We start from the raw sequence: 20,278 nt of genomic DNA on the forward strand, positions 1-20,278 counted from the left end.
TTCAATTAGGTAACTTCATTTTTTTTTTTTGTCTAATTTATGCGTAAAATCTTTAATCACATATTATGCCACTATTACTAATATATATTAATCTTGTAACATCATGCCCATATTTTAATCATGATAATTAAAGTGGTCGTAGAAATTAGACTGTCAAATATATCAATATTTTTAAATTCTAGAATATTGTTTATCGAGTAGGTCTCTTGTGAGACGGTCTCACGAATCTTTATTTGTGAGACGGGTCAATCATACCGATATTCACAATAAAAAGTAATACTCTTAGCATAAAAAGTAATATTTTTTTATGCATGATCCAAATAAGAGATTCGTCTCACAAAATATGACACGTGAGACCACCTCACACAAGTTTTTGTCTTGCTTTGTGTAGTGCCCAAAATCAGTACACGTATAAAACATGCATTTATTAAATTATTAAAGCATTTATTTAATTTTAAAATTAGTCTTAGTGGTGCTTGATTTATGTAAATGCATTATCTTAAATTATTTACGATTATGTGATGCACGTTAAAAATATTTTCTTGAGTTTCATGTCTCAGACGATTATTCGAGGCGGGATCGAGGAATAGAGACCTGGACGAGTTTGACAATTTTAAAATGTGGCTATTTTATTTTAAGTTGAGGATGGGACATTTTAAATAAATTATAAAGTTTTAGTATTTTAAAAGCCTAAATTAATTATTAGGTGATTTTGATTTTTAGTTTTTCAGGAATTAGCGCTTGTACACTTTATTTTCAATTAAGGATTTTTATTTTTAGTTAGGGGAATGTTAGCATTTTAATTAGTGGTAATGATTTTATTAAGCCAAAATTTATTCTCCTAATTCAACACACACACACGTTTTCACTACTAAACACACTTTTACACACACACACCACGCGACATAACACACACACACAATTCTATCAAGTTTTATTATTTTTGAAAAAGAGAAAACCTAGGGCTTCAAAAGAAAGAACAACCGCCCCTCTTCCATCCGATTTTCCAACAAGTTTTCGGTGAATTTTATTGCAAGAAAACCGTTCCACAAGCGTCCCGGATCAACCTCGCTTCTTTTCCCGGGTCGGTGTCGTCGTATCGATATTTTAATCATCAAAGGCACGTATATTCTGTTATTTCTACATCGATCATGTCATAGTATGTGTTGCATTGTTTTATGCGTAAAAGTCCATGCATGATGTGTAGAAGTTTGAGCAATTGTGTTTAGATTACTTTTGAAATCATTTTTAGATCTAAAATTTAGGTTTTTACTGTATTTTTAAATACTGCGATTTTTCGGTTGTGATTCTAAGAAAACTTTCAACATAAAAATTGTAGAACTTTTTGATACCTTCGATTTGACAGTAAATTCGAAACATTTGGATAAAAATTGAGTGAGTTGTGGCATTTTTCGTGAGACTGCTCAAACTGCGTTTTTCCGAAAATTTTGATATTGATGCGTCTTGAAGTTTTAATGTTGCAGGCTTCGTTGGGGATCGACGGGTGATCGTTGCTGCATATAGGTATGCTTAGTATGATGTTGGGTTGGTATTTGGATTGCAGGTTAGTGTCGATAGGCACTTGAATTCATGAGAAGTCATAGGAAACGAATTGATGTCAATTGCCATGTTTTTGAATTGTATGTGTCGTAGGGTAGACGTCGTTGCTTTGGGATGTTTGTATGAGTTTGGTCAAATGTTAGGATATACTAGGATGGGTCTCGAGGTGTCGGTTCATGGTCCGTACAATCGAGTCTAGAATGATAAGCATTGCATATAATGAATTCTCGTGAGTTTGCACTTCCCGCAGGTACACGGACCCCCACACGGACTAGGGCACGGGGTCCGTGCCTTTGTTTCCTTCACGATATCAAATTTGCGAGCCTACACGGACCCCTACATGGACCTAGGCACGGGGTCCGTGCCTTCTCTTTCTTCACGACAAATTTCACCGCACCTACACGGACCCGGAGCCGGACCTGGGCACGGGGTCCGTGTACCTTCTCCTTCCCGAGTATTTCTTTTGCGCACCTACACGGACCCATACACGGACCTAGTCACGGGGTCCGTGTACTTCATATTTTTGGGAAATTTTATTTGTGTTTTGGAGTTTAATGTCTTGGGTTAGTACGATGATTTAAATGAGGTCAAGTCCCGAGTGTTCTAGAATGTCTTAAGTTATTTATTGAATTCGGGGGTGAGCACGTATGCCTACGTCTAAGCTATGCAATTTAAGTATTTAAATTTCATGTTAGTATGTGCAGCAACGGCCCCAAATGAAATCCAACGAATCCCTCAACGCCAAGTAAGTATGTCGACGTGCAAGAAAATATTTTCAAGTTTTTTAGGTATGCTAAATGTCTTGTGACCAATGTATGTATGGGGTTAGAAAGCGTTAAATCATGAACGAGGACTAATCCACCCCGTTAAAGCATGAGCAGGTTTAGATCAGGATTGGAAAGCGTTAAATCATGAACGGGGACCAATCCATCCAGTTAAAGCATGAACGGGGATCTCATGTATGTGGCAGTGGATTCGTCCCTGTCAGCCCAGTACTGTGGTTTAGTCTGATCAAGCGATTTATGTTATGGGTCACTTGCTTTGAAACATGCATCTACGCAAAATGATGAAGTTTATGTATGTTAATGTATGTACAAGTATGCAAGCATGTTTAAGAAAAGTTTTATGTTTATGGCACGTCTACGTATGTACGTATGTAAGTTCAAGTTTAAGTGTAAGTTCAAATTTCAAGTTATGTATGACCTATTTTAAAGTTGCATGCAGTTTTATTATGTAGCACTTGTTACTCCCAGTTTATATGTGTTGAGTCTTTAGACTCACTAGACTTGATCGATGCAGGTGAGGATGTTTTCGAGGAGACAAGGGGTGGGGACCAAGGAGTAGGCTTGGACTGAGCAGGAGGCTAAACCCGAGGACCGCCCAAGTTTAAGCTTTTATGAAAATGTTTAAATACTCTGATTTTATGTTACTGTTTGAGGTTCGAGCAAATACTTTTGGTAGACATCATTTTGAGATTTTTCTGTTGCAACAATTATTGAGGACGAACAGTTGTTTATCAAAATTTGAAGGTTCACGAATTATTTAATAAAATTTTTAATTTTTTCGCAAATTTTGAATAGTAAAAGTACGGTACGTTTCACTTTGTCTCTAGATTGAATACACCTAACTAAGAATCTAAACAATTTATTTCTAAAAGAAGATATTATAGTTCTCTAAGCTCCGAAAACAGCTCAAGAATATAGGAAATTAAAAATAAACCATTTAAAATAGTTTATATTTATTGTAGAAGTATATTTTTTTATTTTCTTTAAATTTAAATTTCAGATATTCAATACTTGGAAAAAAATATTGGTAAATTGTTGTTTTTGTCATATGTTGATATATTTTATATTTTAATAATGTGTAAAATTTAAATTTCAGTTCTGATAATAATATTAAGAACTATCATTTCCTGTACATTTAGTAACTTTGTTTGTTAATTATTATTTAATATGACAATAATATCAAATAAACAATATTCAATGAATATAATGATTTACGGCAAAAATTCAATTTATTGTATGAAACCTAAATTTTATCTATATTAGTGAAAGATGTGCACACGATGCATGTGTAAAATAATGAATATTACATATATGAATCATGATTATGATCAATAACAGATCTAGTTGATCCATAAATATTGTTATAGTTTTTAATTAATTTTTGGATAATGATAATTCAATTGTATTAAATGTATAATTTGTACAGGATAATATGTAAATTTATCAATTTTTAAAGTGGATTATATGTTGTAGTTATGAGTAACTTATATGATGAAATTATTTATATAAATAGATATGTTATTTTCATAAAAATTAATTGATGTTTGTTGCATGATTTGCTTAATTGCAAGTGTAAGATGTCAAGTTTTATTACTGAATTGAGTACAGAAATCATTCTCATAGATAGTGAATATTTAAAATTATATTCATTACCATAATTTGAAGAATCTCATTTTATTTATAGAATTAAATAAGGATATGATTGATTATTAACTAATAAATAAAATAAATTTGAGTGCACAAACACTAAAAAATCAACGAGAGAAGATATCTGTAGGTACGATTTTATTTGATCTCCACTATATTTAATTATTATTGATATATATAATCATAAGTTCAACACATTTACTAACCAAAAATTTTCAATTATTCATACTCTCTTTCCCAAGTGATGAGTAGAAATTAATCATCTAATATTAATTTCAACATCTCTATTAAGAATCAAATATTAAATTATTTAAGCTGCACAACAATTCTTTGAATGACATTAATTGAGTTATAGGTCTCCCAAACTTTAAAAATACCAACAATGTATTTTCTTACGGTCATATCCAAAATTCTCTTTTACGAGTGATAGATTACAAATAAATATCACAATTAAATTAGTGATCAAGTAATTGGACTCAGTTAATTTAAAAAAAAAAACACAAATAAACCAAGAAGTAAATTGAATATATAAATCAACGATTCAAAAATATAGTTTTGACCAAACTACGTTTCTCACTCTCTCTATTTTGTGTGATATGCGGCTCTCCTTTTTTTCATTTGTGTGAGGCCGGGGCTTTGTATTTTTATATCCTTGAAAATCCTGCAAAATTCGAGAGTTATAGTTCTGCAGATCTGCGGCGCCTTCGGGTGATCATGGAGAATGTGCAGTTGTGTACGTCTTTCTGTTTTGTGTGAATCTTCTTTGTGTTGCACAAAAATGGCACGCTGGTGTGCACCTCTTCTTGTGATGCACTGCTTCATCATGTGCACACGGCTGCATGAGGAAACCGCACTGATGCGCGCTGCATTCTGCTTCGTCTTGGGAGCTTGGGTGCGCGGTTGCGCATGGATATCACATAGGTATGTGCTTGTTGCTGTCATGCATGCACCTTTATTCTTACAGCTTGGACTTGATTTTCTTTTCTCGGCTCATCATTTTTATTCTATTTCACTCCCTTTCGGTAGCAAGTTATGTGATGTGGCTTGATTCCTGAAAACGACATAATTGCTACCAAAACGCGTTAATTTGCTCAACAACTGGCCTAAATCATATTAAATCATAAGATAATTTAAGTGCAAAAATCGCACTTATAAAATTCCCCAAAACTCAGTGTTTGCTAGTATCGAGCAAAATAAAAGAAACAAATAGATTAAAAGATAACCTACACTCGAAGGACGGAATAAAAATAAGCGACTCGAGTCATTGGTTAGAAGAATTATACATGCATCCTGAGATCACGTTTCCAAGTTTTTCAAATCTTATGCATGCCATAATTACCGAAAAGTTCAGTGTGTGTGAATTACCAATTTCATCTACCCACCCTAATATAGATTCATGCTGCTTGTGTACTTCACAGATTAATAGAATTTTCAACCCAAGTTTCACTACCATCCATTGAAACAAGTATCCACTCACCTAGGTCACAAGGATTTTTGGTTAAACATTTTGTTCAAAAGATAGTGAAGAGAAACATACCAAAGTACAACATATTGTCATGATCTATATATGTGTAAATGGTCAAATTTTGTACCTGTTTACAATGCATCTATAAGCTTAACTTTAGCTTCTCTTGTCCACTAGTATATTGGCTACGTGTGACTTGGTTAATAGGTCTTTTAAGTTTATAACGTTATGCTACGACTAATGATTACAATAAAGGATGATAGTTCTGCAAATGAGAGAAAATAAGAAATTTTTTCATTCAGTTCACTTCTTCATTTTTCAATAATCTCTTTATATTTATTTATTATCTTTTACCCCAAGAATTTTTTCGTTTCAACAACACCTTATTCATACACATTTTCCTCTTCTGACTTTTTGTTCCATAGTTTTTTTTCATGCCCCTTCAATTCATTCCAATATTTCATCGACCTCCCCAAAATTTCATTTCGTGTCAACATCAAGGATTCATTGTTGTCTTCAAAGCACAAAGAGACTTATTTATCTCAATTTTAAGTAGGAAGTATTGTATATGTTCAAAACTTGGGTGGTTGATTTAAGATTGTAGAAAGATTACGAATGGGGGTTTATCGTGTACCTTTGGTGCACTCCATTCGATTTTTCATTATGCTCAAAACGGGAGTACTAGGGGTAATTATGATACAATTGGTGGACTCGAAACGATCAAATGAGTCCAAATATCGACTAAATCATCCCTAAGTCACACATTATCTATATTTCGTGTCGAAGAGTGCGAAACTAGGATCTAGACTACTTTCACTCACCAATCAATTGGTATAGACTGACCAAGTACATAAAAAATAAATTGAATGAATTTTTGGAATAAATTCCATAATACACATCTCATATATTTTTTTCCTAATTAGGCTCAACGAGCTTTAAGTGATGGAATATTCGCAATAAAATAGGCCCAAACAAATTCAATGATTGTCTATATCATATTTGTGCTTATAACACACATTTCAATATCAAATAGAGATCACAAAAAGTATCAAAACTAAATCATCCATTCATTATCACCACACATGCAATAAATGTTCTCGTTTCATCGAGAGTATCAATGATCCTGACAGTAGTCCATACACTGATGTAAACTCTTAAGCAATGGTAACAAATCTTCCATTACATTTGGTTATACATACTTAAGTATGGTGATTGAATACTTGTCAGATTCTCTACACACGGCCTGATATCTCGTCGCAAACTTGATATACTAGATGAGCTATAGCCATCGATTATCCGGTTTTGAATCGTCTATGTTTTGTAGCGATTGGGAAAAAAGTTAGAAGGCAATGGATAGGTTTTATACAATTTTACACGGCAAAAGTTTAGTTCATTACATTCCTACACATCAATCACTATGTGTTTGTTTGAGTGGATGGAAAAGAAAAATGAATGAAATAAAGAAGTTGGAAGAAAAAGAAGGTTGTTTTCTACCTTTCGGCCAAAATTTTTCAGTTTAATTTCCAAATCTTTTAATCGAAAAGAAATAAAACCCTCTAAATAATGCATAGGTTTCACCATCCTCTGATATGATGTTTTTTCAAACATTATATATATATACACACACACACATATATATATACACATATATATATACACACACATATATATATATATATGCCTACCCTACTAACCTAGAAAAATGGAAACCTCTCTCTGCAAGGCTTATTTAATATTCTAACATGCAATTTGGCGAATTTTTTTATAACTTAAATGTTATTTGTACGAATTAACTTTTAACTTTTAAATAATGGTTGCTGATAGATGACAATGAAGAGCATATGGATGTGAGAAAGTATATATTTGATATACTTGAGCGTCGTTTGGTTCACGAGATACGATGATGTATTATCAAAAATTATAAAATCAATGTATATATATATATATATATATAATGATATATAACTATATATATAATGATATATAACTAATCTGAACCAAATATTGGACGAAACAAAAATGTATAATCAATTAAAATTTCATCATTGACATAGAACTCATAATCTCAATTGGCATATACAAACACATGGTCATTTTTTTTGTTGCATTCGCCAACTAAGTATTCATTATCTCAATTGGCATACACCATCATATTAACAACAATTTAGAAAACAAAAAATTTTTTATGCGAATATCTCACGAGTTAGTTTTGTGTGACAGATTTATAAAACAATTATAGAAAAATATATCATGTTAAGATTATATATTGTCCGGATCCTACTTTACATGCATCATACATGATCATATCTCAAATATTCTTAGTTTTCTCCTCAGATGGAACGAGTAATTGTGAAAAAGAGAGAATTTGGTGTCATCAATATCGATAATTTCATAAGATTGATGAAGCTTTGCATGTTAAAATAATTGGGTGTCAGTTTATTTATAAAAAAAAATCTGGGTGTCAGTTTATTAAAAGAAGAACCCCTTCAGGCTTTTGACAATATTAAAATTAAAATTAACAATGAATTTTGCGCATGAAATTAAACAAAAAGTCGTAATTTATATATTAAAGTGGATATTTTATTATATCAAAATTAAAAAGTGCTCGATTATATCAAAATTTAAAAGCTAGCTTTGTTTTGTTTTATTATAGATTGGTGTCAATTTGCACTAGAAAAGTCTTTGAACTAACCAATGGATATTTATTTAATGTTCTCTTTTAGAAAAAAATATCTAGACTATTGAAATATTTAAAATTCGGTAGTATTTGTAAATAACTATAGGTCGATAGAGTAAAAGTCGATTATAAATAAATTTTTTTTACAAATCCATAAATCAGCATAATCATATCATAATTAAAAAATCGATAGCTTCTGAAAATCATGAATAAATAATTAAAAATCATCATTATAAACCTTTAATTTTGCAATCATTGTGCCGAGATTCGTTCTATTATTATTATTATTATTTTATAACAAAAAAATAAAAATATTATTATTATTATTTTATAACAAAAAAATAAAAATATTTTAATTTTTTTTGTTCCTTAAATTTCGGACATCAGTGGCAGCTTAAACTACAGAAAAATAATGATAACGTAAGAAAATTTCAATGATTTGGGATACGAGTATCTTCAGTCAGTTCTCCAAAACGGGAACAAAGTGGACTCTTAGCGTCAAGAAAATATTTTCATTGGATCTATTTTATTAGTGCGTTTGGCCAAAATGCAATGGGAATCAATGTCTAACCAAGTGCATCATATAAACTTATCACGAATTTTTTGTGATACATTCTCACGAATCAATTTTGTAAGACAGATATCTTATTTGAGTCACCTATGAAAAAATATTACTTTTTATGTCAAAATTATTACTTATTTTTATAAATATGTGAATGATTGACCCGTGAGACCGTCTTAATTTGTATTTTAAGGTAGTTTCAATCCTTGTAGACATAATTTCACAATGATTCAAATTTGAGAATATATATATATATATATATATATATATATATATATTGATTGCATGGATATGCACTTTTTTTCCGGATTCTACGGCAGGAGAGTGTTGTTAACAGTTGATAGTTTCTCTTGCACTCACAGATTATAATATAGTTAAAAAGATTGAAGCAAAATTTAATAATTTAAAAGTAAGAAAGTGTGTAAAATATTATCATAAGTACGTTTTATTGATTGATTTAACATAATCACATTGAGATATTGATAAAAATCCATATCTTGGGCATTGTTTGGTGTGTATGATAAGAGGTGATTGATTTTTAATCTTTCACTTATGTTTGGTGTGAATAATTAAAATTGTGATAGGCTTGTTTAGCCCGCACTGTATGCATTATTATCATTTTGTTGATGGTTATATAATCTTTTTGAGGAGAAGTGATGATGTTTGATTAATTTAAATTTTCTATAATATTAATCGATTTTTTAGTTGTTTATGGAAATTGAAATTAATGAAAATTTAATAATTAATATAATATTTTAATTTTATTTATAATTTTTTAAATAAATTAATTTTAGAAATTTTATTTATTTATTCAATCATTTTAACAATATATTACTAAATAATATATGATGAGGGCATTTTAGTAATCATAATATAATTAACAAAAATAATCAAGCAAGTTAAAATCATGTCAAACATCATATAATTTATCATAATGTGTTATTTATCCTTACTTTTTATGTTATAATCACTCTAATTATACATCATTTACTTATCCTATCACACGGACCAAACGATAATTGATAAGTGTCTTCATAGAAGAAAAAAATTTCTCCTAATAAAAATATCATATTTCTAAGAATATCTTGTATTTCGGAGAATAACATTAATCTTTTGACCTCTGATGAGTTAGGTTATTTAGTAAGAAATTAATAGAATGAGTTCTATAGAATTTTTTTGTATTTTATTGACAAATTATTCATAATTTTTCCCAAAATATATTTAATGTGTTAATTAATTAAAATTTTAAAATAAAAAACTCCCCACATAAATACGCATATTTATTTGTTACATTTTAGTTGTTTTTTCATGGATTTTATGCATAAGAAGCATAACATTTATTAGTAGCCTTAGACACGGCTTAACAGGAATGATAAGATATTGATTGACTGATTATTCATATTTAATTTATCTAATGTTCGACTTAGATTCTACAAAAGATTAGTGTTATGCACCTATTATCTTATCCATGTAAATTAATTCATCATCTATTTATTATGCATCATCTATCATCTCATCAGCAAGCCAAGCTCTCGTTCAAGAGAGTATTAGTACTGCTTTGTAATAAACCAATTCAAATTTGAACCTTAAACAATCCCATAATTGATCAAAGTATGTTGAATAATGTGACAGTGTAGGTTAAATCATGGTGGGAACAAAAGTCATTAGTGGCAACTTAAATGCAGCATTATTGGAAATATAGAATGTTAAAGTAAATAAAAGTTTGAAAAAGTACACTCATTAACTAATATAAGAATGCAGCCTTAATTATGCCTACCAACTTTACTTATACTATATTTCCTTAAAAGAAATGATTGCCTTTTGTTTTGTAATGCCTGCATATTCAACCAGTCAGTCCATATGAAACCACATTATTACTGTTTAATAACATATCCATACAACCAAGATTCTTTATTACATCATATTTACATTCAAAAAATTAAAAAAATTCCTCTCCATAATAATGCATGAGAATCTCATAATAAGAGGACTGCCCAAATTCTACATACACATATATACCTACTTAACAAAACACTTGGAGCATAACAAAAAAGAAAGAGTGAAACACAAAATAACACTCAAATGGGGAGAAAATTGTGTGCAAATGTGCAAAGAGGTTTGGATGAAGCATTTTCAAAGAGCAGAGTTGGTAAGTTTTTCAAGTTGGAATCAAGAAAGACTTCTTTTACCAAAGAGTGGCGAGCTGCGACGACGACGTTTCTCACGATGGCGTACATTATCACCGTGAATGCAACCATCCTTGCGGATTCTGGTGGGATGTGCTCCGTTTTCGATTGTACGGTGGAGTTGGGTCAAGCGGCGAGTCCGGACTGTGTGATGAAGCCTAATGTAGGCTACCAAAAATGCCTTGCAAAACTCAAGAGTGATCTTATTGTTGCCACTGCATTGTCTTCAATGATTGGGTCATTTGCAATGGGCTTATTTGCAAACCTCCCACTGGGCCTGGCTCCTGGGATGGGCCCAAATGCTTTCCTGGCCTATAATTTAGTTGGATTCCATGGTTCTGGGTCCATGTCATACAAGACAGCCATGGCTGTGGTCTTGGTAGAAGGATGTGCATTTCTTGCCATAGCTGTTTTCGGGCTTCGTGCCAAACTGGCTCGGCTGATCCCTAAGTCAGTGAGGCTAGCCTGTGCGGCCGGCATTGGGCTGTTCATCGCATTTGTGGGCCTACAGGCCCACCAAGGATTGGGCCTCATCGGCCCAGATGCTGCGACTCTCGTGACAGTCGCTGCTTGCAAAGACTCGAACCCAACCACGGGAGAGTGCATCGGAGGAACGATGCAAAGCCCGACATTTTGGCTCGGCTTGGCCGGCTTCCTCATCATATGCTATGGCCTAATGAAAAATGTCAAAGGTAGCATGATATATGGCATGCTTTTTGTTACACTAGTATCATGGATCAGAGGAACTAGTGTGACAATTTTCCCATACACACCACAAGGAGACTCAAACTATGAGTATTTCAAGAAAGTCATGGATTTCCACAAGATTGAGTCCACTTTAGGGGCCATTAGCTTCACAAACTTCAACACTAGTGAGGTTTGGATAGCCCTAGTGACATTGTTGTATGTTGATGTGCTGGCCACCACTGGCACATTGTACACAATGGCAGAGATTGGAGAGTTTGTGAATGAGGAAGGCGAATTCGAGGGCGAGTACTCCGCATACATGGTTGATGCGGGCACCACAATCTTGGGGTCCATGCTAGGAGTTTCACCAATCGCCACTTATATCGAGTCAGTTTCTGGGATTCGAGAAGGAGGTAGAACCGGTCTAACGGCAGTGTTCATCGGAATATACTTTGGACTATCTATATTTTTCACACCCATGTTTGCCAATGTGCCACCATGGGCAATAGGTCCATCTCTAGTGATTGTAGGGGTGCTAATGATGAAAGTGGTGAAAGATATTGATTGGGGAAACATTAAAGAAGCTGTGCCAGCATTTGTTACCATGCTAATAATGCCTTTAACATATTCCATTTCAAATGGGATTGTGGGAGGGATTGGGATATATATTGCGCTTGGGATTTATGATTATTTTGTGGGGTGGATCCAGTGGATGATTGAGATGAGAAAAGTGGTGGTGGAGGAGCAAAATCAGGTGTCCACGACGGCGGTTGGAACAAAACATAATCTTGAAATCGTATGAGAAATTTAATATATGATTTGTGTTATGGTACTTTTTTTTGTTGTTTGAGCTTTGTGAAAAGATGCACAAGTCACCTTGAGATGTTTTATTATACAGGACCGCTCAAGGGAACTTGCACATTTTTTGATTTCTACATGACGAGTTTTGATCATAAACTTAGATTTTTTTATTTGGTTTGGCTTTGTTCAAATTATCATATTAAATATGTTTAAAAAATGATTCGCTATTTTGTTTTCAATATGATGAACTAAATTTCAATACATGATTACATTTATTTACATGTAAATCTAATATGAACTAATGATATCAGAGTAATTTTTTACTTGCTATTAATGTTTAAATTTGATTTTTGTTATATTCTATACTATTTTTTAAAAGAAAATAATGGTATTAATTTTGGAAAAGAAAATTTGATATGGGCAAAATCAAAATATTGGATCGAAATATTTGTAATATAATATCATATAAATCATACTAGCCTTCTAATGTATCATGTTTTGAGACAAGTCTTAAAAGCCAAGTTTTATTACTATTTTCAATAGATGCCATTCCCACTTTTCCCTAGTTTGATCGATTCTTGCATAACCACTCACCCACCTTAATACGGACAACTCTCATTTATATTCACCTCACAAGTATGCACAAAGAAGCGCTTCACACGACCCATACAGATTACTGCACAAAACGATTTCTTCCCATAGCCTACACTGACTACCATAGAACATAGATGGTCTGAGACATGGAACGTTCGTCCGTTCATGATCATAACCAGGAATTTTTTTTCCCAGTTTCTAGGGGGAATCAGATACCCTACAGGGCTACAAAAGACTAGAGTTTGTTTAGAAGATCTGGCTGATACTGCAAAAAAAAAACCTTAAATCACCACTCAGATGATAGGCCAGCTTTCCGGATGATGACTTTAAAAACGCATGGCGTATATGTCTCAAGTTGAAAACTGCATACATCTCGGGCCCTGATGTTGTTTCCTTTGCAAAATGTTTTCCATCCGTCAGTAAACGCTTTAACAAATGATTTACCAGGATACAGCACAGGCCAGAGCCTTGTAGATGAATTTTTAAGATAGACAACTTTCCCACGTCCTCGCTCTCTTTTTCCCTGAATTGAAGGCATGCACAATGGCAGCTCCTATGAAAGAACAAAGGAGAATGGAGGACCAACAAAAAAAGATGGAAAATATGATATAGTCCAGAGAAAACTAACCTTTTCTGAACATAAATTAAACCCAACAAAATTATAAGGGGAAAAAATGTGGAAGTAGCCAATAACTATACATTAAGACCATATGGTTTAGAAAACAAGCTAGGTCTGGCTTATGTTCTATCCAGTAAGAGTATCGAGCAATCAACAACCACTGTTGTACCAGAAGTTACTGCTAATAGCTCCGTTACTACTAAAATCTTTCAAGATTATAAAATTATATTTCAACTGATGTCTAACATAGACAACCACATAGTTTAGTAGAGGCAAATATAGCTCCCCGGTCATCTATTTAGGTTTCTTTTAGGGAATTAAAGGACAGGGAAATTGAGGATTTACTTTTAACCCAGTTCCTACTTCCACATTTGAACAAATGATGAATGACTCTTTATTAGACCACCTATGACACCGCACATTTATCACATTATCGTTTATCAAACATAGAGGGCCATCAAGGGTGAATATTTTTGACAGAAACTTTTTCCACTACCTGTTGAAAAAAGACAGCAGTGCCTCCATATATGGAGAATGGTGAAGAGAAAGAAGTATGTTTCAAAATGAAAAATCATACCAGGAACGCTAGGCTTTTCACCTCTGCTGAGAAGGGACTAGTGGCTACTGGTGGGACAAAAACATCAGCCATGTCAGGTTCGGTTTTTACAATGGGAGACAGAATTTGACCTCGTTTCATTCCAAAAGTTGATGTTATTCCTGCATCTTCCGATCAATTTTAGATGAAACTAATAAGCTCCATGTATGAGTGTGAAAAGCATATTTATCAAAAAATCATAAAATGTTAAAGATTACAAACTATAACGCACCACTAGATACACGAGGAAAACCATAAGCTTCCTCTCCCAATTCCACCACCTCTTTCTTAAATGTAGCAGCTGATTTACCTGTTTTGTTTGAAATGAAACCAATACAAAGATTATATATCAACTTTAAATTACATGAACTCCAATTTCTTGAAAATGTACTGGAGGGCATAACAAAGAGACACAAACACATGGATCCTTGAGCATGGACCTAGTGACTGAAGCATCACAATGCTCGGAGTTTAAGGAATAATCGCTCTCAGCTAACAGACTACTGCATATATAAGGAGTTTTCATATCTGATGCAAGACACGGTTATTTCTTGATGTACCAAATAATTGATTAACAGATAAAAATAATTGATTAACAAATAAAGTGAGAAGTTAAGAGGAACTACCTCTAGCAATAAAAGGAGGGGAAACACTTGTCTTAAAAGCCTGGAATTTAGAAACGTCATCGAACATGTCTTTGCCAGAATCACTATTATTGGAAGATTTTGCTAGGAATACATCACTCAAAATACCATATGACCGATAGTTATTCGTCACACCATTTCCGAATTTCTTAACATCTGGCATGCCTTTACGGGAGTCACTATTACCAGAAGGCGCTTTTTGGAGTGCATCATTGAAAATGCCATACAAACGGTTATTCTCCATCTCACCAGCCTGAAATTCGGAAACATCATCTGGTATGCCTTTGCTGGAGTCACTATTACCAGAAAGTTTGTTTTGGAGTGCATCACTGGAAATGCCATGGGAAGAGTTATTCTCTGTCTCACCGGCCTGGAATTTGGAAACATCATAGGGCATATCTTTGCTGGAATTACTATCACCGGAAGGTTCGGTTTGGAAAGCATCAGTTGAAATGCCATACAAATGGTTATTTTTCTTATCTTTTAGTGACATAGACATTGAGGTGTCATTCCTCATAACTTCAATCTGCTCTCTAATTGGGGTCTCAACATGGGTGATATTTCTGTCCAAAGAAGTCTCAGATTTCTCAGCAACAGATGAATTTTTCCCCATCTCAAATTTTGATAAATCAAACAAAAACTCTCTATCTTCTACATCATATTTTCCAGAATCTCTGTCGAGCATACAAGAAGGATCATCACTGTTTTTAAATGTAGTGAATTGCTTGTTCCTTATCTGATGTGGTTCATCATGAAAGACTGTACCTTGGTCACTCCTAGATCTTTTCTTTTGAAGTTTCCTTCCCCTGTTGAAGTCTGTTATCTCACATGCACTTAGTCCATATATTTCAACAACAAAGTGCATGTGCTTTACATAGTTAAACACCAAGATTTCACCATGTTCCAATTGATGGTCTTCAACAAATTTGTGCCATCCCTCCTGGAAGACCAGCAGATCACCAACATGTGAAAATCGTACAGTCCATTTCTGCCCATTTGAATCCTCAATCTGAGTTTTTTGACCAACCAAGTCTCTCACATCTCGAGCAAATTTGGGAGGCAAATACTGAAAATGAGTTAAATAAACTCCCATCAAGTCAAAGATAAAATGAAATTTTGGACATTTTACGTGTTTAATCCCACTCAAGTCATAAGTTGCACATGCTAATCATATAAAACACACTATGGGTGTGCACTATCCTCCAAAGGTTTCCGTCATAAATCCAAGCTTCTAAATGTTTTTTAAAGGAGAAGAGGTTGTGACTGGGTGTATGGCTCAGGAACATTGTTAGAGCCTTCAGTGTTAAGCCATCAATCAACTCAAAGGCAGGTACTGAAAATGAGCTCTGTCAAAAACCTGAAGTTAATGAAGTACTCAATAACATTGGCTTTTACCTGTCTAAATATGCACACGTTTCACTTGTGATAAACTAAGATGAAAATTGTTGCTACTGCTCATACCTTCACGGGGTTCATATTCGTGACAGGCCAAAACTAAAGCTGAATTTATTCAAATTGTTTTAATTATGTCCAAAATATGAATTGTTGTCACCTCCAGGTAGAGTGTGCATTTGTATGCTTGAATCTAAAAAGGTGTCTTCTTGGCTTTGCTGCTAAGACTTAAGCTCCATGAGCCATTGGTGTCATTATTCACCTTTGGCCTTTAGCTTTTAGTATCACACTGTGCCAAAGTGTTGGTACAGTTTTAATAGTGCCTGCACTAGTGGTCAGGTATCATGAACTCTTCTACCATAAAGAAAAAAATCTATATCCATAAAAATAAAAAAACGCTAACTGATCAGGAGTAGTAAAGTTGTCTGGAAATATTTACAACTGCTTAACTATGTGATATACACATGAATAAAATTCATTGATCATAACTCACGCGTTGAATCCACGACACAAGGTTCATTTGAATAGAAATAAATGCTAAGAAATGTTTCTAGTTGCGGTGTCTAGTACAAAGAACTATGCAAAAAGTACAAATTAAAAGGTATAAACGCCAAACTGATGTTAGGTATAGCTAGTAGAACTGCTACAATTCCAAAAGCAATCCTAGAAAGAGGACCGAAGGTACAAAATGTTTGAATTCAATAACTAGTATTCCCACAGGCAATACATGGATTTTTACCATGGGAAATGTTAAGTAACCCAAGCAAACTATGACTGCACAATTTCAGGTCTTCTATTGCAAATATACCAAAATAAAAGGTATATATACGTATACATAGCCTTCACCTTTGCATTAGGAAGAAACTGTGACAACACTAGAAGAACCAACGATCATCAATGAAGAATTTCAAATTCAACCTTTTGAATTTATGATAGGCAGTAAAACAAAACAGATAAATCGTGTGTATAACAATAGGTAAGAAATATCTCTAAGTACCAGAAAATCAGACCAATGCTTTCCGTGCATGATTTTGAAAAACCGACTGACAGTGGATGAAGGGCCTCTCTCTGCTCTGGATGATGGATTTTTAAGCAATTTTTGGTGCACTCATCACATGCAGCTATCCCTCTGTGAAACATATGTCCAACAATCTTGCTTTTGCCTCGATTTTGCATATTACCTGAAGAACATAATTTACTTGGAAGGTAATAAAAAAAATTAAAAGAAAAGTAAAAATAAGTTAAGACCGTAGTCCAAGGAGTGGTTCTAAGAATCCAAGAAAAAGAGCTATTACATAGATTTCCTTAAATGGAAAATATTCCCGTTTCCACCATAGATCAAGGTTATCAATAATTTATGTGATTTCTAAGACACACTTTCAAATTATCATAAACCGGAAAACTCCACGTTAATCAACTCTACCTTCATCACGCATTCATGTTTTTCCATTACAGAAAGTCCATCTCATTTACAGGAAAACAAAAGGTAAACAAACGTCGTAAAAATCTAAAACGCACAACCAATACACCCAAACTAAAGAATGCAAGAGATTCGACCACAAATATCAAACAACATTAAGGTATAAGGTGCTGAAGAACCAAGAATGATCGTAATAAACCCTGTTGGCCTCGTTTAAACACATAAAGATTACCGTACAGTCACACGAAAAACAGAATAAAGCTTTCTTGCAGAAAACCCACATAAAAAATCGTAAAAAAAACAGCAGAAAATCAAACCAAGCATGCATGAAAATAGGTATGGAGCCTTGAGAAACCACAACCTAGTCCGAGCTACACAAAACTCCCCTTCGAAAAAAGACAGTTGTCGAGGAGAAGAAGAACAGGCGATGCTTCGAAATATCGTAATAATGAGGCCGAGAAATCGAAACGATTGTTCGCAAATGGAGGGAATGAAAGAAATAGAGAAACCTTTCAGTACACTGTTCACGTGGTGCCCAGGCAGATCGCCAGCACTGTTTTCGGACTCGTCCAAGCGTTTCCCTCCCAATCATCGTTGTCCTCTCTCTCTTTGAAAACTGTTGGCAATTGATTTGGTGAAGCTTATGATAAATTTACGCTTTTACCCTCTTAAATTATTCCAAGCAATAACAATAAATTGACAAAAACTTGTGTAAGACGATCACAGATCGTATTTTGTGAAACAGATCTCTTATTTGGATCATCCGTAAAAAAGTTTTTTATGCTGAGAGTATTACTTTTTATTGTGAATATCGATAGTGTTGACCCGTCTAACAGATAAAAATTCATGAGACCGTATCACAAGAGATCTACTCTAACAAATTATGTTCCCAAGAGTAATTTTACCCATCCAATTCTCCAATACATTATTCTGCGGTGATTGCAAATAATTAATGGTGATTTAATCCTCAAGGGGAGTTCTTTCGCACATTTTGTTTTGTTTTTTTTTAAATGTGGAGAACAAAAGAAGGCATGTTATAAGAAATGATATGGAAGTTTGGGAAAAAATGATTCAACATGCTAATGTAACAACGTGAATTTCACGAGTCAATTTTGTCATACACCTCTTATTTCAAAGTACTTTCTTAATTGGTTAGTGTATTTGAATCGAGAACCAATGCCCGCAGGATACTCTGCAAGGGATGCAACAAAAACTACTGCATCCTCAGGCAAAGTTTGCAAGCCATACAGAGCCCTCAAGCTCAGGCAACCTTCCTTTCATCTGTCCAAGACTCCCAAAGATCCGGTATGTATGTATGTATGTATGTATGTATGTATGTATGCAGTGGCGAAGCCAGAAATATGGTTCCGTCCGAGCTAAAATTTTAAACTCTATAATTTTTTAATATATTAAATTGATCTACCAGGGCTAATATTAAATTATTCCAAAATTATATAAAATTTACTTATAATTTTTTTTAAAAAAATTGGGTCACCCGGGTTCCTACCTTGTATGTATGTACGTACGTGTGTAGACCAAGTTCTATATAACTATATTCCTTAACGTATGTTTTGGTTCCTTTTGATTTGTTTCGGTCTTTGTTATTTGAAGCTTGCGGGAGGACGGTGAATCTAGTGAACGGAGCCGTGGGATTACAGGTGTGTGTGCCAAGCGGCGGTGCTCCCCGTGCCTTGCCGGAGTTTGAAGAAGGTTTTGCTGGAAATAAAAAATGATATGGAAGAGATTATATTATCTATCTGATATTTTTCAATGCACAATTTGTTCTCATTTTAATGCTTTCGTGATATAATAATTGCATAATGAATATGTTATAATGAATTCATGTTTAGTTATGATTGGATAAAGAAAATAACAATGTCACTAAAATATTGTTTATGTCAAAAATACTATTTTTATGATGTAGTAAAGCAATTGGTTTAGCTTAAAAAAATTTATGCACGTACTTCACTTTGCTTCGTACATATTGTGGTCGTTATTTTACATACCTAACGTTTGTGCACGTTTTATTTAATATTTTTCATTCAGATAATTTAAATTTGATATTATTATTTTTTAATTTTGTATTTTTATTACTTCTTGATTTTCAAGTTATTAAGGATAATTATCTAATTAATTGAAATATATATTATCTATTTTTGTTAGCATTGTTCATTTATTCGACATTCAATATGTTATCGAATAAATAATTAATAATAAGGGTGATAATTACAATTTTAAAGTCATACCAAGATAGTTATTTTAATGTGTCTACTTTTATAATATAATATAACATAAATATTATAGATATATGCACTCTAACTAAGTAAAACGTCTCTTACTTTTAACTTTAAAATATAATTAAATATTACAAAAAATTTTGAAATCATAAATCATGAAATTCGAAACCTTCATTTAAAAATAAACTCAACACTTAAAAATCTTTAACTGCACAAAATCTCATAAAACATCAAACTTAAATTTGCACGTCCATTTAAAATAATCTAACAATTAAACTTCAAAGCAAAGCATAAATTTTTTAAGTAATTAATCCTTAAAATCTTTACTTTAAAACCTTAAATCTTAAGCTAATGCGGAAAATAAAAGTCCCTCGAGAGTGTACTGTCGTACCCGATCTACTCAAGCG

At 33.2% G+C, this 20,278-nt stretch overlaps 2 protein-coding genes across 4 annotated transcripts; one reads left to right on the plus strand and one right to left on the minus strand.

Moving 5' to 3' along the window:
• Positions 1-10,629: 10,629 nt before the first annotated feature.
• LOC142529329 (adenine/guanine permease AZG2-like) lies at positions 10,630-12,490 on the plus strand. Its single transcript, XM_075634843.1, has one exon. The coding sequence runs from the start codon at positions 10,779-10,781 to the stop codon at positions 12,369-12,371; it is 1,593 nt and encodes a 530-aa protein (XP_075490958.1). The 5' UTR covers positions 10,630-10,778; the 3' UTR covers positions 12,372-12,490.
• A 435-nt stretch (positions 12,491-12,925) lies between these two features.
• LOC142529921 (uncharacterized) lies at positions 12,926-18,266 on the minus strand. 3 transcript variants are annotated; one of them, XM_075635629.1, is made up of 6 exons: positions 18,144-18,266; positions 17,212-17,395; positions 14,805-15,888; positions 14,411-14,488; positions 14,161-14,300; positions 12,926-13,517 (listed from the first exon to the last, which is right to left on the minus strand). In XM_075635629.1, the coding sequence occupies exons 2-6, from the start codon at positions 17,239-17,241 to the stop codon at positions 13,251-13,253; spliced, it is 1,599 nt and encodes a 532-aa protein (XP_075491744.1). In that variant the 5' UTR covers positions 17,242-17,395; positions 18,144-18,266; the 3' UTR covers positions 12,926-13,250. The 3 variants fall into 3 exon arrangements, with proteins under 3 accessions (XP_075491744.1, XP_075491742.1, XP_075491743.1); XM_075635627.1 differs by having other exon boundaries at positions 14,161-14,306; XM_075635628.1 differs by lacking the exon at positions 18,144-18,266 and adding an exon at positions 17,996-18,113 and having other exon boundaries at positions 14,161-14,306.
• Between the last annotated feature and the right edge of the window lie 2,012 nt (positions 18,267-20,278).

Source organism: Primulina tabacum, chromosome 16 (genome assembly GCF_025594145.1).
Source record: "Primulina tabacum isolate GXHZ01 chromosome 16, ASM2559414v2, whole genome shotgun sequence".
Lineage (NCBI taxonomy): Eukaryota > Viridiplantae > Streptophyta > Magnoliopsida > Lamiales > Gesneriaceae > Primulina > Primulina tabacum.